Raw genomic sequence first — 19,575 nt, 5'->3', positions numbered from 1 at the left:
CCCTGACTGCCCTTTTCTAGCGGCATGTCTTTAGGCAGCTTCCCACTGTAAATGAGCCTCAGTTCCTTTACCTGGGTTTCAAAATTATATCTCACTTAGAAGTGTCGTAAGGACTGAATGAATGAATTAATGTGAAGTGCTTAGTGGTGTTTAGAGCATAGTAAGAAAAAAGTAAGCTGTAGCAGTAGTAGTTACATCTGGAATATAGAATATAATTTCAGTTATCCCAAGATAGACATGAGGGAGCAAGTTCAGAGGAAGGCCAAAGTACCCAGAATGCCTAGCATCCAATGGGAGGGTGATAAAACATTGTGAAATGAAAGGATGGGTGGATGGAAGGGTGTAAGATGAAGGCTGCAAGTCTTTCAGTTTGCAGACAGAATCTTTCTGAGGACTAAAATCTGGAGACGTGAAGGCTGAGAGAAGCCTTGTTCCAAATCTATAAAATCAGGAAGTGTTTATAAAAGCTAAGCATAAATATTTTTTTAACCATTTTTACTAACGACAACCTCAGGAGACTTGAAAGGGGTATGGCACATGCAAATAAAATTCTGTATCTAGTTGATGGAAAAAATCTTATTTTTTCAAAGCAAACATGTATTGATTACTTACTTGTGTCACACATTCTTTTAATTGTTGGATTTATCAGATCATCACAACAGCATTTTAAATATGAAAAACGGGAGATTTGGGGAGGTTAGAGAATTTTCCCAGTAGTCACCGTGACATAGCCAACTCAAGATTTAACTCCACGGCTTCTGAGACTGTTTCATGCATCAGATCCCAAACTTTGCTCTTCCACAACACTTGTCCAAGAGGTAGTCTAAATACAAAAAAAAAGAGATTTAACCAAAGTAGGTGAATTTAGGGACAATAAATCTATAAAGAGTTATAAAGGGAATCAAGGCGTAATTTAGGAGAAACTTTCAAAGTCTGAGACAATGAGGAAAATATCTGGACAAAGTGCTTGAGCAAATGTGAAATTCCTCCTCTTCCACTGTAAACACGCAGAAATGTCAGATAATATATATGTATACTTTAAAAAAAAATTCATACTTCAGCAAAAAAGAGAGAAAAGGAAACTTCTGGGTGCCAGAAATATATAAGAAACCAATAGCCAAAGCTGTGTGTGGGAGTTCTCTGGGTTTGGGCCCTGAGGCTCCAGCCTGCCTGGGTACAGGAGTCAAGGTCAAATACCCTATTTGTGACATGGAACCGGAAGTAGGCTGGCCAAGTTAAGCGCAGCAGCCCTGGAGAAGCAGGCTGGAAAAAGCTACCTGCCAGCTGTGAAGGAAAGTATTGCTCACATCATGTCATGAATAGAAAGAGTCACCCTCCAGAAGTAAACTCAGAGCCAGTAACTTCCCTGTGTGGGTGACAAAAACTCTCACTGCTTCCTCCACGCGGAAACCCTGAAATGAGAAAACCACTCAAAAACTTGTCTTGAATCATTGAATGCTGTAGGACTCTGCCAGATTTTTTTTTTCCTCCTTCAACAGAACACAATGGTCCTCTAATGAACGTAAGCTCACCAGCAACAATTGCAAAGTATACCCCATCACCTTTAAAGTCAAGCAGTAGAGCAACAAAAGAAACTGAGAAACCAAATAAAACAGAGAAATCTTAAAGGGACTTTAAAATAAGTATGTCTAAACTCTTCAAAGATAAAGAAGGAACATCATGAGAAAAAAGAAAACAGGATGATTTGAAGTAGAACCAATAGAAATGTAAATATGACAAACATTGTTACTGAACTCAAAACACAACTCAACACAGAGGTTAGGTGGACTAGGTACCTCGGAAGAGAGATTTAAAATAATAATATTTGTGCCAATTTGAAAGGATTATGTTCCATAGAAAAGCCATGTTTTAGTCCTGAGCCATCTGGTGGAGGCAGCCGTTTCTTTTCATCCCTATTCAGCGCTGTAGGTTGGAAAACTTGATTACATTATCTCCAGGGAGATGTGACACACCCAATTGTGGGTATTAACCTTTGATTAGAGGGAGATGTGACTCAAGCCATTCAAGATGGGTCTTAGTTTACTGGAATCCTTTAAAAGAGGAAGCATTTTGGAAAAAGCTTCAGAGCCACGAGAACCATGAGAGCCCATACAGCCAGAGAAGCTTTGGAGATGAAGAAGAAAAACCTCCCTGGGGGAGTTTGGAAAGAAAGCTGGCAGACGTGGCCATGTTTGCCATGTGCCTTTTCAGTTGAGAGAGAAAACCCTCAACACCATCGGCCTTCTTGAACCAAGGTATCTTTCCCTGGATGCCTTAGATAGGACATTTTCATAGCCTTGCCTTCATTTGGACATTTTCACAGTCTTAGAACTGTAAATTTGCAACTTATTAAATTCCTCTCTTTAAAAGCCATTCTATTTCTGGTATATCGCATTCCAGCAACTTGCAAACTAGATCAATATTCTTCAATAGTTTCCATTTAATTGGTTTATTTGTTGTTAATAAATTGGCGACATGAGGAAATGCCAGGGGAGTGTTTCCAGCCAGGCTGCTGCCATTGGGCTCAGGCAGGAGACCTGCACTGGGGAAGGGCAGGGCAGGGCAGGGCAGAGCTGCTCTGTGCCCTAAGGGGTGGAGGGAAAGGCTCGCAGTTCTGGGGAAACCCTGGGGAGGAACACAACGGTCAGTGAGCAACCAGAACCCGAAGAGTAAAAGAAAATGAGACAGTCCGGACAGGCAGGCTCGGGGGAAGCTGGCCTTCTCTGTATCCCCCGCCCCTGCAATGTAGAGAGACAACGAGATGTAAAATATGAAAAAGAAGATAACAATACATAAAGTATGGAAAGAGAGGCTTCAATTTTCCTCTAATTGGGTTCTCAGTGGAGGGTTCATGGAAGATGAGCGTCATCTTCTAAAACACCCAGAAATATAGCAACCAGTTATGTAACCTTGGGAAATGTGTCTATTTTTAATTTTTGTGCTTTAATTTTGGCTAGAGGATATACACTGTTATTGTGTGGTATTAAAGCCATGATAAGCCAAATTAAACATGCCTGAATTCCACAATCCCTGGTGACGGGGCAGCCTTTTCTGAATCACTAGAGTCCTCTCTCCAGCACTCAGCCACAGCTGCATGGACAGAGGTTGGCATGTGACTCAAGGACAGCTATTCCATAGGCTTGTCTTGACAGGGCCTGATATGAAAGATGAGTGATGTAAATCAGATTCCATTTCTTGAGCATTCGAAGTAAGAAATTAGGTAAGAGAAGAAAGTAAAATTAAAGGTCAGTGATAGGGCATGTGGGTGGAAAGGCCCAGATGGTCCACATGCAGACTCAAGGTATAATGGAGCAGAAACCCTGGGTAAACAGGACCAGAAATGACATTAGAGTTATGCAAAAAGAAGTAGTCGAAGAAGCCAGGTGGGAGAGGGAGAGAAAGACAGAGAAGTCAAGTGGCTGTCTCAGTAATATCAGTCCATTAGTGTCTAATTAGTCTCATTCACAGACTCCTACTGCTAAGATCCCCTCCGATTGCCTGCACTCCATTTCCACTTCCAGCAACACCAAGTTACATACAATTCTTGCTTCTTTATGTGGCCTGTTGGTTTAACTTTTCTTGGGTTTCCATAAACCCATTATTAGAGGAGACAAGTTTAATGAATGAGTCTTTGTTACTTGAAAACAGAAGGTCTTAAGGACACAGTCCAGATTCAGTTAAACTACATGATTTGTCTAGCTTACCTTGGCTGGGGAGGTCCTTTATGTAAATGTTTCAAGGGTCTCTTTGGAGTGGGATTGGAGGAAGTTGTGGTGGGGGACTGATTTTACTGTTTCTCTCCAAGAGGTTTGCTGTGCTTGGGTGCTCGCTGTCCGATGCTGCCCCTGCTGGCGGAGAGAGGAAAAGGAAGTAGCCAAATAAGGGTTCAACAGAAACTGAGTCTCCTGCAGCGCAGCCAACAGACCAGGTTCCTTGGGTGGTTGCACCCTGGCCGCTACCCTGGCTGGCTGCTCACTGCCTGTGCCACCACATGCTCAGACTGTGAGGCCAGCGGCTCAGCTGCCATGTACCTGGGCAGAGGCAAACAGGAGGCCCCCCCTGCAGCCTTAGGGAGCTTCGTTTGCTCCACCACACAGAGAGAAAAGGAGATTACACATGGTGCAGTAGGTTTTGCCCACTCTTTGATAGTGTCCATTTAAGATGGGAGAAATGGGGCTTAGTAAAAAAAAGCATAAGCTTTGGGAAGGGGGCAGTATCATAAGACTGTTCTGTCCTCAAACCTGGTCCCTGCTGCTAGTTATTGGATGCCTTTGGAAAAGTTACTTCATCTTTCTGAGTCTTCATTTCTCCATCTGTAAAATAATGTAAAAAATACCTTACAAATGATGTTATGTCGAAAACAATTAATTGGTAATTCAGTAAATATCAGCCCCTGACGGTGCCTCTCCACACCTCATCACCATGTAGCATCCAGCCATTCTGTCTTGAGATGGGGAACCTGCAGCAGGTTAGGTGCAGATGAAATACCCTAGTAACCATGGAGAAATGTGCATCTTAGAATCCCTGACCTTAAACCTAGGATTTTATGAATCTTTGCTCTGCCATATCTTGATTGCATGTTTTAGGAATGAGGCTGAAATTTCCAGGAGACACATCTCTCAGCCATAGCAGTGCAGAGGCAGAAGCTTTACAGAATGAATGAGCTTCTCTTCTCTGCCTTATAGGAGACATGGTGGGGGCAGATCATTGCACACTCTAAGATTGGGGTGCCAAGTAAGGTTGACCTGTGGGATACTCCACATTCGACTATGTTCTAGTTTTTCATAACACCATAGTGACTGTGGATATGGGGTTCTCTAGAAGCAGGGAAAAGGGAGGGAAGATGTACTCTCCTGCCTGTATGTCCACAGCTTATAGGGTTAGCTGTTGCTTTGCCTAGAGAGGTCCAGGACAAGAAGGTGCCCAGGGCACAGGGGGAATTGGGCCCTGGCTTTCCCAGCTACCTGCACTCCATTCTGGCCCATTTCTCATGAGCTTGTGAAGTATGCGCAGAAAAGATCTGGTTGTAAGGCTGTGACAGAAATCTGGAGCTCATGAACCCTAGTGGCCTGAGAAGATGCCGAAGTAGCCAGCCGAGTCTCTTATGACCCTCACGGTGGGAGACCATGCTCTGAAGTTTGAGAGTGAATCAAACTGCAATTCTGATTTCTGCCTAAGAGCAAGACACTGTGTTTGTCACACACACTCACACTTCTTTTTTCTTCCCTATCTTTTCTCCATCCCCTTCTCTGATCTCTCTGTTTTTTGCTTCCTTTTCCTTCCTCTTCAAGAGTCTCTCTTCCTAGTCCATGCCTCAGACCTGCCACTCTCTCATCCTTGGATGACTGAGACACACCAGCTGGCTACTGTGTGTTTTGTCACAGAGCTAACAAATCAAAACCATCTCCAGTCTTTACCCCCAGAGGAGATGGAGAACCTGCAACACGTTAAATGCAGACGAAATACCCTAGTAACCATGGAGAAATTGCATCTTAGAATCCCTGACCTTAAACCTAGGATTTTATGAATCTTTGCTCTGCCATGTCTTGACTGCCTGTATTAGGAATGAGGCTGAAATTTCCAGGAGGCACATCTCTCAGCCATAGGAGTGCAGAGGCAGAAGCTTTACAAAATGAATGAGCTTCTCTTCTCTGCCTTATAGGAGACATGGTGGGGGCAGATCATTGCACACTCTAAGATTGGAGCGCCGGGTAGGGTTAACCTTTGGGATACTCCACATTCGGCTTCAGCAAATACTCCTGCTTTCACACCAAATTGCTCATCCATTGCCGTTGTTACCCCTCCACATATGTGCACACACACGCACTCATGCCTGTGTTCATTGTTGCAGAGTAGGGTTGCCCTCTAAGGTACAACACAATCTGAATGGCCTTGACTCCCCTGGGGGCAGAGTAGGGGTTGTTTGATGGGTTTAGTGAGCAGCACCAACTCTAGGGAATCAATTAGCAAGAATTTTCTTATTTTAATTAGTTTCTTTTTTGTTTTTTGATTTTTTTTTTCATTTTGAAAGTAATTATATAGTATCAGTAATTTGTGGATTGATGTAGACAGGGAAAGTGCAGGAAAACAAACTTAAACAAGAGAATGGATGAAGAAAATATCACTAGTATCCCCAGTGACCAAACAATTTTCACATATTTCTTTCCAGATTTTTTCTTACATATTTTCATACTTAAAAAAATCTGTTTGTCATTTAATTCAATATATTGCCATTTCCTTTCAACATTATGGCACATTATTATAAACTCTTCATAATTAAAACCCTTCTAATGACCTCAAGATATTTCTGTGATGGGTATAGAATCATTAATTAATTTTCCCCATTTTTGAAAATATGGGCTTGTTCGACCTCCCACTATTTTAAATATTGCTGTGATGGCCATCTCAGGGCACAAAGGATAAAAGTGCCTTGAGATTTTAGGGTGTGTCAGGCCTTATATTTATATGAGGAATATAAATAGTCCCTGGTCTCAAGAAGTTTACAATCTAGGTTGGGAGATAAAAACATAAAACTAGGTTATATTCTTGAGCACTTCCCCTTTGTTCTTTCAGATTGACAAAGCGAGTGTGTACATTAGACTGCTAAATTGCAAAAAAGAAAAAAGCAGAACCAAGAGAAGCTGTATACATTGTTTATAACTGGTATATAATACGTATCTAGATTGACAAAGGCCAAAATGAATTGTTAATAGCAGATGTCATGTGGAGATTTCATTCAAAAAGCAGTTGGTCAAATTTGACTTTTTTTAAAAAGAAAATTTATTGTAGTAATACATATACAACTCAAAATTTTTCATTATTACCACTTTCTAGTGTACTATTCAGTGTATTAATTACATCTCAATCAGAACCTCTGTGCCCATTAAACAACTCTCCATTCCTTCACCGTCTGACCTCTCATAACCTGTTAATGTAATCTGTCTCTATGCATTTGTTTATTCTAAGTATTTTATATCAGTAAGATCATGTAATATTTTTGTATTTAGCTTATCTCTCTCCATATGAGTCTACAAGCTTCATTCATGTTGTAGTATATACGAGAACTTCATTCTTTTTTACACTGAATAATAGTCCGTTGTGTGTATATACCACATTTTAAAAATATCCATTCCTCTGTTAATGGACGTTTGGGTTGTTCCTACCTTTTGACTGAAAAATGCTACTGTGAACATTGCTGTACAATATCTGTTCAAGTCCCTGCTTTCAATTCTTTGGGGTATATACTAAGAAGTGGTATTGTTGGGTCATATGATAATTCAGTGTTTAACTTTCTCAGGAACCTCCAAACTGATTTCCACAGTGGCTGTACCATTTTACAATCCCATCAATAATGGATAAGGGTTCCAGTTTCTTTGCAGCCTCATCAATACCTGTTATTTACACCTCATGGGTGCAAAGCGGTATCTCATTGTGAATTGCATTTCCTGTATGACCAATGATATAGAGCATCTTTTCACGTGTTTATTGGCCATTTGTATGTTCTTTGGAGAAATGTCTATTCAAGTCCTTTGCCAGTTTTTTTTTTTTTTACCTTTGTTACAATTGATGGAACATTATTATTATAATTATATTATTAACTATATTCCATAGTTTACATTGGGTTCACTCTTTATGTTGTACAGTTATATTCTGGTAATATATATACAACTTGAAATTACTATCAATTGTATACTTCAGTGGAGTTAAACATATTCACAAGGTTGTACATTGCCTATTTTAAAATTGAGTTATTTGTCTTTTCATTGTTGAGTTCTTTATATATTCTGGATAGCTCTCTCTCTGTATATATAGATATATAAGATATATATCAGTTTTATATATATAACTTTATCAGAAATATAGTTAACAATTATTTCCTCTCTTTTTACTTTTTTGGTAATGACTTTTGACATGCAAAAGCTTTTAATTCTGATGAAGTCTATTTTATTTATGTTTTCTTTTGTTGCTCATGCTTTTGTTGTTATATGTAAGAAGTCACTGCGAAAGTCAAGGTTATGAAGGCTTTGCTCAAAGTTGAGTTATACCGTGGCCTGGTAAATATCTAATAATAAGCAAAAGATACAGCTCCCTCCATTTGCTTTAAATAATGTTCTAATAATTAGACTTGATCATTTTCATATACCCACATTGTGTAAACATTCATTAAGAATTTGTGCATTAAATTGCAGTCAACTTTGGAAGCTGATTTTCTGAATCGCAGTTCTCATTGTTATGGGCTTTGTTGAGCTCACTCTCTCCTTGTTTTCCTTTTACCTCTAATTTGAATCCCATAGAAAAATATGCCAAAAAAGAGCTGTGAAATTCATAAAACTAAAGCGATAAAAGATGAACAATACAATATGTTCATATTGTATGAATACAATATGGTGTATTGGGGGAGGGGCGATTACTGCAGAGTAAGAGTCAGGTACCCATGGGGAGTAAAATAAGCAGCAGCCCGTTTTAGTTTCCTGAGCTACTCAAGCAAAGAGTGGGGTTAAACCATGGGAATTTATTTGCTCACAGCTTTGAAGCTAAAAGAAAGTCTAAATCAAGCATCATCAAAGCAGTGCTTTTCCTCTGAAGACTGTGGGGTTCTCTGCAAGCTGTGGCCATCCTTCATCCTTAGCTTTCCCCACGACAGCGCACATGGCAGCCCCTCCTGGCCTCTGCATTAACTTCCTGGTTCTGTTGAGTGTCAGCACCTTGGTCCCTGTGGTTTTCTTTCTGTGAGAATGAATTTCACTCAGTTTACGAGGACTCCAGTAATAGGATTAAGACCCCTTCTGCTGGAGGTGGGCCTCACCTGCTTAACTGAAGTAACCACGTCGAAAGTTCCTACTTGCAGTGGGTCCACACCCATAGGAATGGATTACATTTAAGAACATGGTTTTCTAGGGTACAGGTTCAACCACCACACAGCCTATTTGAAATTGCAAACACCAGAATTGTGGGATCTTAAGAAAGAAGTTTGCTTGCATCAGGGAAGCAAACCCTTCCAAACCGTAAGCATTCCACATGATCATGAAAAAGGGATTTCTCTAGAATCTTGGCAGAATGATTCATGTGCACACGCTCTGCTGTGAATGAGGATAACCTCAACACTTGTTCTCTCCTTTCAGATTGACGACCCCAACAGCAGCCTGGAAGAGGTGATTAATGAAGCTGATGCTGTCAAATCTGTGAACAATCTGGGAAGCAAGCAAGCCCTGAATACAGATTACCTGGATTCTGATTACCAAAGAGGACAGCTGTACCCATTCTCCCTTAGCAATGATTTCCAGATGGCCACATTTACTCTTACAAATGCAGCTCCGATGACTCCGTCCTTCAGGGAACGATGGTACATGAATCTCAACAGCCTAATGGACCGGGCCTTGACCTCCCAGTGTGGCCATGAGGAAGACCTATATATCGTTGTAGGTGCCGTGCCCTCAGACCACAAGGTTAAAGACAGAGTGACAGTCCCTGAGTTTGTTTGGCTGGCAGCCTGTTGTGCTGTTCCTGGAGGTTGGGCCATGGGCTTTGTCAAACGCACACGGAATAGTGACATCATAGAAGATGTGATGGTGAAAGATCTCGAGAAACTGCTCCCATTTAACATACAGCTGTTCCAGAATAACTGTGGTGAAACTGAGCAAGACACAGAGAAAATGAAAAAAATCCTAGAAATGGTTAACCAAGTACAGGATGAAGAACGAATGGTGCAATCTAAAGAGAGCTCCATTCCCCTTTCCAGCACAATAGGCAAAAGGTCAGCTCTGTTGCCTCCAGAGGCAGCTGAAGAGGGTAGTAGCCTTCTGGGAAGACTGACGGGCTTCATCACTACCCCCATCTTCAAGCTTTTCCAATTAATTTATTACCTTGTGGTAGGAATCCTGAAGACCTTTGTATATTTCCTGTGGTATGTTACCAAGCAGGTGATGAATGGCTTAGAAAGTTGCGTTTACAACCTGGGCTCAGCCACCATCTCATACTTCATGGCCATTGGGGAAGAGTTGGTGAGCATTCCCTGGAAGGTGCTCAAGGTCATGGCCAAAATCATCAGGGCCATCCTCCGGATCCTTTGTTGTCTGCTGAAGGCCGTTTGCCGTGTTCTGAGCATCCCTGTCCGAGTCCTTGTAGACGTGGCCACTTTCCCTGTGTATACCCTTCGCGCTATTCCCATCGTGTGCAAGGACATTGCTGTGGGCCTTGGTGGTACTGTCTCCCTGCTCTTTGACACTGCTTTTGGCACCATGGGTGGCCTGTTTCAAGTTATTTTGGGTGTCTGCAAACGGATTGGCTACAAGGTTACTTGGGACAACTCTGGAGAGTTATAGAATCCAAACAATGAATGGTGTCCAACCATGGTGAATATGATTTTTTTTAATAGAGAAAGCTGGAATGATTTTTCTTTACAATGAGTTTCTGATCACTGTCAATTATGATGACATTTTGGCCTTTGATGGGGGAGTCTGCCTGTTTTTGCTAAGAAAGATAGTGCGATTTAGACTTAACCCAAGGGATTATGTGTGGGTACCTCCAGTGATATATATACGTTTCCAAGCTGTTAATATGTTCAGGCATCCACTCTGATCTAGATGATCACCTATGATGCTCTGGTGTTCACTAAAAATTAAAAATTACAGGAATTAGACAACAACTTTAAATGAAGGGGCTTCTGAGAAAAGGAGAAAGGAGTCTTGTTCCTACTATTACTCTCTGAGACTAAAGGCAAAACTAATATAAATATCCTTGGCCAATTTATTAGCATTTGTTTCTTTTTCTTCCCAACTCAGCTGACCTTGGTGAAGTGCAGATGATGCTTCTCTGCTGAGATAACTTTTTTAGCTGGGTTTAGAGAATCTGCTATATCTCTTAGCTCTCCATGATTCTCAAAGACCAGCGACAGTTTCTTTTTGTTTTCCAAGTTGAATTTTGCTGTGTTTTTCTTTTAGGTCATGAAATCTTGCTCCTTGAACAGTGTAATACAGTTCTGTCAGGTGTAAGAAAGAGACCAGAAGGGTGAGATCCCTGCTCTGACAAGTTGCTGTAGATCCTAGGACCTCTTCAGCCAAGCTTGGATTGACTTGGTATATATTAATAAATCTCTGGCTGACAAGGTTGGGCTTAAAGACCTTTCATGTTAACATGAAAGTTCATATTCTTCAACATACTAGATCAAACTTTCTTGTACATCAAACAAGCACCCAATGCTCTGACTTCTATCTCTAAATGAATATTTTGGTATAAATATATAGAAAGAACCACAAAGTAAAAATTGTTCTCTTAGGAAATTATTTTTATTGTGTGTTCGAAGTTGGAAAACACAGCCTTATCATTAATGCAAGTTCAATTTCATAGCTAATTCCAAATTTTTGATAAAGCACTTTGTCATTTTAAATCTTGCATTAGAAATGGTAGCAGGAAGAAGCAGAATGTCTCAAACTTTGCTCTGCCTTCCACAGCTGGGATGGAATCACCTGGATTTTTCTGAGTATTCGAAGAGTTTCTGTGAGGTTGGGAAGGGCCAAATATAAAATACTGATCTTGAGGGTTCAGACCACAAGTCAACTGAAAGTCAGATGCGAAAATTAAGGTCAAAAGGTCAACATGTTTAAAGAGAAAATGATGTGCCAACCGTTTCTGTTGGGTTGGTTGATGGAAAACGTGATTATAGTGAGAATCACAGGTTGCAGAAGGATTGTTGAACTGTACCCACAGTAGAATAGCAGCCAGCAAGCTGCCATCCTTATTGCTTTGTGAAGGAAGGTTGGGGAGTTTGACCCCAGATAGGGAGATAGACATTACATTTAACTATTTAAGACTCTTCAGCAGTATTTAACAACACTTCTCTAAGTGAGTGTAAAAATCCATACTTGGGTTTTCCTTTATTTCAGCAGTGTGAAGGTAGATGGAAGGATGAGGTTTTTCCTTCGTGCTGATGGGTCATGAATCCTGCTGATGAAAGAATGGGAATCTTAGAAGCAACCCCAGAGATAGCCTGGCCAAGCCTTCATTTGATAAAGGAAACGGAGGCACAAGGAGGCAACAGACTTGCCCACAGTTTCATGGCTAGTTGATGGCGGATCAGCAGCCAAAGTCTTTTGCACCTGTACCGTCCGTCATACCTGGGATGTCAGATATGTGGCATATGTGCTACTATTCACCTGCCTCCCTGGACCATGGCAGAATGTTCTAAATTGTCAAACTAACTCCAGGCCCTGATTAATCAATTGGATTTGGAAAGTGTGCTGAAGACAACTAGTCATCCGTGCACAGTAGCATGCTTACAACAACCCATGGATTCCATTATTCCCAGTGCTACGTATTTGCATCCTGAAAGGCCCAAAGAGGGCTTCCATGGCAGCCTGAGCCCCCAGACAACATGCAAGGACAGGGCATCCAAACTGTGCCTCTCAAGAGTCATTCGAAAACCTCTTCTTTTCACTTACAGTGTCTATTTATTCTTGTGGGGCCTTTTTTGAGATCTGGGGAGGAATAATAAACAAAAAGTAGCTTTAAGGTTTGGTAGTTGAAACTCTTGGTTCTGGACCATTAGTGTTGGCTGAGCCTCTAATTCGCTGGAACTGGCTGTTCTGGGCCTGAAGCCCCAGTTGGTAGCTGGACTGCTCGTCTGTTCCCCATGAGCTACTTGGGACTTTGAGGTGGGAGTTTGAATTTATGAACCCCACCACTGGCTTGAGGATTTTTTTTTTCCTTACATGGGCAGGTACTGGGAATTGAACCCAGGTCTCGAGCATTGCAGGTGAGAACTCTGCCACTGTGCCACCATCACCCATCCATGGAATTTTTTTTTTTTTTTTTTGCATGGATAGGCACTGGGAATTGAACCCAGGTCTCTCGCATGGCAGGTGAGAATTCTACCACTGAGCCACCATCTCACCACCCTTGACTTGAGGGTTTTGCTGTGGCTCTATTATGTTCTCAGGTCCTTAGGGAGGTCAGTCAACTCACATGATTATGGAGCTGATTTAGTCTGTGGACTAGCCACACCTTTGAACTCTCCTCTTTTCCAATGTGCCTTTTTAGCATTGGCTTCTCACTGAGTATTAGTGCTTCCACCTAAATGCAGACTAGGGAGTTGGGAAAAGGAACCAAAGTGAAGCACTTTTCATTCAATTATTCATTTGTCTATGAGATACCAAGGTTGCAGAGATGAACTATGCACAGATCCCATCTTAGAGGAGTTCAAAATCTAGTGGGGAGAAATATGGTACAATAGGTACGTGTAACCCATTGTAGTAAGTGCTGCCATGAGGATACCAGAACTTGTTCTCGGAAGCACAGGAGGAAAGGCAACAAAACCAAGGAAATCAGGCTTTACAGAGGATGTGGCATAAGTCAATTTGATGTTTTGAAGCTATATACAATGCTATTCACCTTGCAGATGCTCAATAAAGTAATTATTGACAACTCATTAGCAGTTCTGTAAAATATCTAAAAGAGAAAAATCTTATTGGTTGAATGAGATTTGGGGTATATTTGTGGTTTTCATTTTTCCGTTTTCTTCTTGATCTACATGAATTCAAACAGTAAGATATTAGTTTCCAGTCACATCTGGCATTTGTTCATTGATTAAAATTTTGAGTCACCCATGAGAAAGAAAAGAAAGGGTATGATCAGCAAAACAGAACTTAGAACAACTTTCTGGTGTTTCTCTGAAAAGCTTTCTTTTTGGGATATTAAGTGTTTGTGATATGTCCTTTATTTATTTTTGTTGTTGTTGTTCTTTATCTTTTTGTTGTTGAAATGTCCTTTATAAATAAGCACTCAAAGGCCTATTGCTTCACTGATCCTGAATCCCATACTTTTTCACTTGTTTATGGGTTAGAAAACCCCCAAAATCTGAGAAATGTCAAGCTGTCTCTGAAGAGGACCAGTTCTCTCTGGCTTTGGTGTACAGCGCCCCCTTCTGGAGTAGAAGTGACAGTAATTCTTGGCTGCCTTCCCAGCGATTCTGTCTTGTTCAGTATTTTGCCTAAGCTTATCATACTATCCATGTTTTTCAAAGTTTTATGCTATAAGCAATGGAGTGTGGACTGCTTGATTTCACAAATCGGCTCTCATACTTCTCATTGTCTTTTTTTCTGTATTTCTTCCCCAATCATGAACTGATTTCTAACAATTATATTCCAAATGTTTCAGCTTAAATTTCAACAAAGCATACATTGATGTACCACTTGCCATTGTTGATTGTGTTCAGTGTCCACGTGTCCACAGGAGATGTTCCCAGGATGCCGGGCTGCTCCTGGAAGGGAGGACTGCCTAATGGCTAACATTCCAGGAGTCTAAATGACTTGAACTCGGGTCTTGGCTTCACAGCTTAATAGCTGTGTGGTCTTGAGCAAGTCATCACCCAAAGCTTTGCTTGGCTTCCTTATCTGTAAAATGAGGCTAAGGAATAGCAGCTACCTCAGAGGACTGTTATGAGAATGAAATGAATTAGTGGAATGTAAAGCATTCATAACCATGTGTATACATTGTAAGTGTTCAGCGAATTGGTAGTTATTGTTATAACTGTTGTTGGTGATAAACTCCACATATCATGGATGAGATTTTCTGGAAGTCACCTTAGAGGCTGGGATGCCTCTAGATCTGGCTGGAAGGACCAGAGTCAAAGCAAGGTCCAGGAGTCTAGGTTGTGAATGAAAATGAAGGAAGCCAGAGCCGCATCAATGATGTTGATGTAGCTGAAGAAACCAGTGAGGGTTGGATCTGGAATCTGTGTAAAGGGGATCAGAGAGCAGGGACTCAACATGTTTCTAGCATGCTCCAGGAAGGGAGATGCGAGTATATCTCTTTGCAGAGAGGCATTTTCTCTCCACTCTCCACATTGCTGAGCCCATGATCACCAAATCTCCCTCTTTTAAGAGATCCAGTTTCCCAAGAACCATATTACTTGATAGAATGAGCTAGAAAGAGGGCATGTCCATTTTGGCAGCTGAAAAGGATCATGGCCTCTACCATTAAAAAAATGGTCAATAATATTTATTCCTTAGCCTCTTGAGTGTTAAGGCATTATGAATTCGTTCTAAAAAGACTAACTGATCCTGGCGTATTGAGAAGGTAGAATTTCTGGACCCCATAGTTGGGCTTTGGGCCCTGTCCTGGAATGGACACCCCCCTCCCCCACCTCCTCCTGCCACCCCTCCCCCTGCACACACACAAGGGGCAGCCCCAAGAAAGCCTGACTGTCTTCCTTGAGGACATCTTTAGGTTGTCTCTGTTCACCTACATTCAAAGCAATGTCCAATAATTTTGGGTGTTGGGAATTGAGTGTGATATAAAACTGCACCCTATCTCTGAAGATTGTATAGTATTTGTTAATGAGAAACAATTTTTATAACAAAGAATTCATGAAAGAATCTATGGAACAACTCTTGCTAATCAGATGAGCCAAAATATAATTTGACCATTAATTTAAAAATGATATGGGATCTTATTCTCTTTGTTCTTAGTGCACTTAATGGGTCACACTGCTTTGGTGACACCACAGTAGTCATAGGACAGTAAGAAACTGAACAAGAAACAGGTGGCAGAGATTGAAAAGTCACAGGTGAGCCTCTGAGAACTGGCAGAAGCCATCAGGACCACCCTGGCAACCTACAAACTGAAGACCAGCCCAGGCCTGCAATTTTGTCATCTGTGTCCCCAAGAACAGCAGGCAGCAGCTCCTAGAATTCTGTTTCTGGGGGCTGCATCAGGTGTGTACTTCTCCAATGTATTTCCTAGTCAGACATATCCAGGTGTATCTGCTTGCTGTTCACTGCATCTAGAAATAAACTTCCAGAGAAGTGGAAGTCCCAGAAGTGAGGTATTGGCAGACTTGCATAAAGGGCAAGGTGAGTTCCCACAAGTTACTGCACCTTTTCTGGATGTCACCCCAGGTATATATGCAAAACAAGAGAGGGTTAGACAGGACCATCTCTAGTATCTTGCCCAACTGCAGATAAGGAATCTTTGCTTTTCAACAAATACTTGCATATCCTTGAATCACAGAGATTTTAATCAAGTTTTATCAACTTACCTTTTCTATCTGAGGGTTACCAAAAGTGAGAGAAATCTCCATGCTCCTGGTACATTATCTGCAAACAGTAACTGATTAGTTCTGGAAACAGCAGCAGCGGCAGCAGCATTTCTTATTGGTCCCAGGCATTTGGCATTAATTAGTGGGATCACCCTTAAGTGCAGGTGGTAGCCAACCTGAGAGCATTTAAGAACTGTCAGTCATGTTCCCTGAACCCAGATGCCACCCCCTCAGCAGCCTGTGGTGGTGCCAGAATCCCACCACTTGGTAATCCTTCCTCTGGGTTGTCACAGTTTCCTATGAAAACAGAAATAGTCTATCAACACTGGCAACTTAGAATAAATGATTTGTGAAATCCTTCTCACAAGCTGGGAATAATTCCTGACAGGCAGATAATTGTTTTAATAGGTAAAACGTGTTATTGGAAATGCTGCAGGGGCAGGAGATGCCTGTTTTATATTAGCAATCAATGGAGCTGGAGCTTTACCTTTATTATGACGACTGAGGGCAGGTGAGGTCCCACTGAGATCTTAAAAATAAGGCCAAAAAAGAAAAAAAAAAAAAAGCCACAGACTACTTTCTAAGCGTCAGATATCATCCCATAATGGATCAAAGTAGTGAGTATGGGCCCATTGCACCCATAACCAGTGGCCTGTTGGTTTGTTTAACAACTAGCTTTTTTTGGCTGGGGGGAAGCCCTGATTTGTAATGTTTGCCAATTTTTGTGGTGTAAATACTCCCACCATGGCTGATTTCAAGCTGCCAGTGGGGCATCACTGAATGGGGATTTGGGAAGAGATATGCATAATCTGTTCTCCCCGGCTGGAGTGAGTCAACGTGACCAGGTTCCATCACACCACTGCTTCGTGACCTAATTGAGTGTGTTCATATACATGCATCCAGCAGAAGAGAAGTCCATCAGCCCTAGAAAAGTACAGAATGGGAAATCCTGAGACCAACACTGATCATGCCCGTATGATCGCTATCCAGGACAGAGGAAGGCTAGGCAATTTGAACTTTGAATATTTCCAAATCCAAAGACTGCATTCATTACCTGCCCTGTAAAATGGACGCATCAGGGTATTCTAGCCCAATGACATGAAACATCAACTTATCTAACATCTCTCATTCAATTCTATTTCTACCAAAGGACTATTCCATCCATCATGACTTGGCTTCCTATGATGCTTTGTCTCTATGAAGAGCATGTATGAACAGATGGATTTCAAACCCCCTTGACAATGCTTTCTCACAGTAGCTTTGCCCGTACAAAGTAGCTTTCAATTATGTTTCTGCTTCCTGTGTAGTTTGAGAACATAATGTACTAAAGTTGTTAATGGATGTGTTCCAGTCTAAATATCCATTTTATTTCTTCATGTAAATGAATAAAATGTCATTGTGGTGTTGCCATCAATTTTTCATGTGTCTTAGGGTGAATCCTCATACAGCCTCATTACCTCCAGAAGCTGATCAGAGTCCACATCTCCCAGCCTTCAAATCTGAGAAAAGACCTTGGGTTGTGGTGTCCAAATCAACATGGAGGATACTGCACAGCCCCTACTGGTCTCCCCTGAAATACCACTGCTACATTTCCATTTCCTCTCTCTAGATTCACTTCTTAGCTCTATAGCCACTATTCATAGATGAAATATCGTGAGGATGTATTGAAAATCACTAAAGACTCATCAGTTGTCATTGTACTTTAAAATAGCAAGATATATTAGTCAGGATTCCTTTGGTTGCATGCAACTGCAAACCCCTCTCAAGCTATCTGTTTCAGTTTGTTAAAACTGCCAGGATGCAATATATCAGAAATGGGTTGGCTTTTACAATGACGATCTATTAGCTTACAAGTTTAGAGCTCTAAAGCTCTGAAAATGCCCCAATTAAGGCATCAACAGGTTGGTATCTTCTCTGATGGCAGGTTTCTGGCATCTGGGACACCTCTGTCATCTGGGAAGGCACATGGCCCCAGTCTGCCGGTCCTTCTCTTCTGTTTCATTACTTTCAGCTTCTGGCTTCAGTGGCTTCCTGTCTCAGCTCTTCTGGGGACTTTTTCTCTAAGTTCTCTGGTTTTTTTTTTTTCTGTCCTTTATACTTTCATAAAGAATTCTAGTAAAAGGATTAAGACCCACCTTGAATGGGGAGGGTCACATATCAATTGAAATAATCCATATTATTGATATGAAATAATCCATATCAATTGAAATAAACCATAAGGTCCCATTCACAATAGGTCTGCACCCACAGGAATGGATTAAGACAAAATGGCCTTTTCTGGGTATATAACAGCTCCAAATCACCACACTATTCTAATGCCAAATTAACTGGATCGTGTAATGAAAGCTTAGAAAGAGCCTGTTAGGTTCAGTTCATATGGGGGACTCAAATGATAACAGAACTTCATCACTCTCTCTCCATTGGCTTCATTTTCCCTTAAAGTAGATGGCCTCTCTTCATACTGCAGAGACATGGCAGCCCAGGATAGTGACCCTTTTGGTTTCACATCCAGAGAGGAGGGGAAGCTTCTCTGTTAGCTCTGGGTAGGAAAAGCCTCAGGAAGTATTAGGGGATGGGGTGGATTTGAGTGTATTTCCATCCCTGAGCCAAACACTTTGGCCAAGAAGGTGGGATAAGATGATTGACCCAGACAAGGTTATGGACCCACGTGGTGTTGGTGCTGGTGGTTGTCAAAAGAAGGAGGGTTGCTAGATAGGCATCCACAATAGTTCCTCCCAGCTTGATTTAAGACATGTAATTATGGTTACATGATTTCTAAAGCACTTTCACATTTATTAGTTGTCTACCTGAATTGTAGATATGTTTGGTTTCTGGCTTCTTTTAAAAAATCTGAAGTGCTCACAGCACTGGGCCAGCGTTCCTACAAGGCCATTGTCACCTACAGCCGAGTCAACAGGGTAGGTACGCTACGGTTTGTCACAGTACCTCTCATTTCTCTGTTAACTCTTTGACTTGACCTGCTTTGCTCTTCTAAGTTACTTGCCCATCTCCTGTAGCCATTTGGATTTGCTGATCTCTAACATGATCTCATTTCATTCATACATCTATAGCCTGTGAGCAGTAATTCTACCCATTTTAAAGATTTTAAGTCAAGATTCAGAGATTTGACTGAATTTCCTAGGATCACACAGCTATAAGATTAGACCCAGAACCTCGATCTTTAGAGTATGCTGCATAAGGTTGTACAGGTTGCGCACTGCATAATTTGAGTTCGTTTTACACTGTAGTCTATGTGAATGGAGCCATCTAGAGTTATATTGTCTATACTATATAGGACAACACTGAAATGATTTTCCCTTCCATTTTACCATAGTTATAATGCTATCACAAATTTGATTGAAATAATCCAATTCCTTCAAATTTTTGTCATAGAGTAAACGTTCAGATGACTGTGTGAAATGATGAATGATCAGGCTGGAGCAAAGACCTCAGTTAATTATGTCAGGAATTCCTAACACAGAGCCAGATAGTTAGGTTACTTACGGAAATGATGTAGATGGGTCTGCAATGAAAAACTTGCT

At 41.3% G+C, this 19,575-nt stretch overlaps 1 protein-coding gene and 1 long non-coding RNA gene across 3 annotated transcripts in view; one reads left to right on the top strand and one right to left on the bottom strand.

Annotated features, from left to right (window-relative positions):
• Window positions 1–17,697, top strand: part of ENDOD1 (endonuclease domain containing 1) — a 42,596-nt gene extending 24,899 nt beyond the window's left edge. The window contains exons 2-3 of one of the 2 annotated variants that reach the window (XM_077113207.1): window positions 9,123–10,352; window positions 10,941–17,697. In XM_077113207.1, coding sequence (XP_076969322.1) covers window positions 9,123–10,322 — 1,200 coding nt within the window. In that variant the 3' untranslated portion in view covers window positions 10,323–10,352; window positions 10,941–17,697. Of the gene's footprint in view, window positions 1–9,122 lie in introns of both variants that reach the window. The other variant, XM_077113206.1, reaches the window with a different exon arrangement.
• LOC143644345 (uncharacterized) lies at window positions 621–10,132 on the bottom strand. Its single transcript, XR_013156643.1, has 4 exons — window positions 9,225–10,132; window positions 4,242–4,313; window positions 3,705–3,848; window positions 621–823 (listed from the first exon to the last, which is right to left on the bottom strand). It is a non-coding gene; the product is annotated as an uncharacterized LOC143644345 (long non-coding RNA).
• Window positions 17,698–19,575: the final 1,878 nt, after the last annotated feature.

Source organism: Tamandua tetradactyla, chromosome 8 (genome assembly GCF_023851605.1).
Source record: "Tamandua tetradactyla isolate mTamTet1 chromosome 8, mTamTet1.pri, whole genome shotgun sequence".
Classification (NCBI taxonomy): domain Eukaryota; kingdom Metazoa; phylum Chordata; class Mammalia; order Pilosa; family Myrmecophagidae; genus Tamandua; species Tamandua tetradactyla.
Note: the sequence above shows the minus strand (reverse complement) of the source record. Positions and strands in the feature narration are given on the sequence as shown.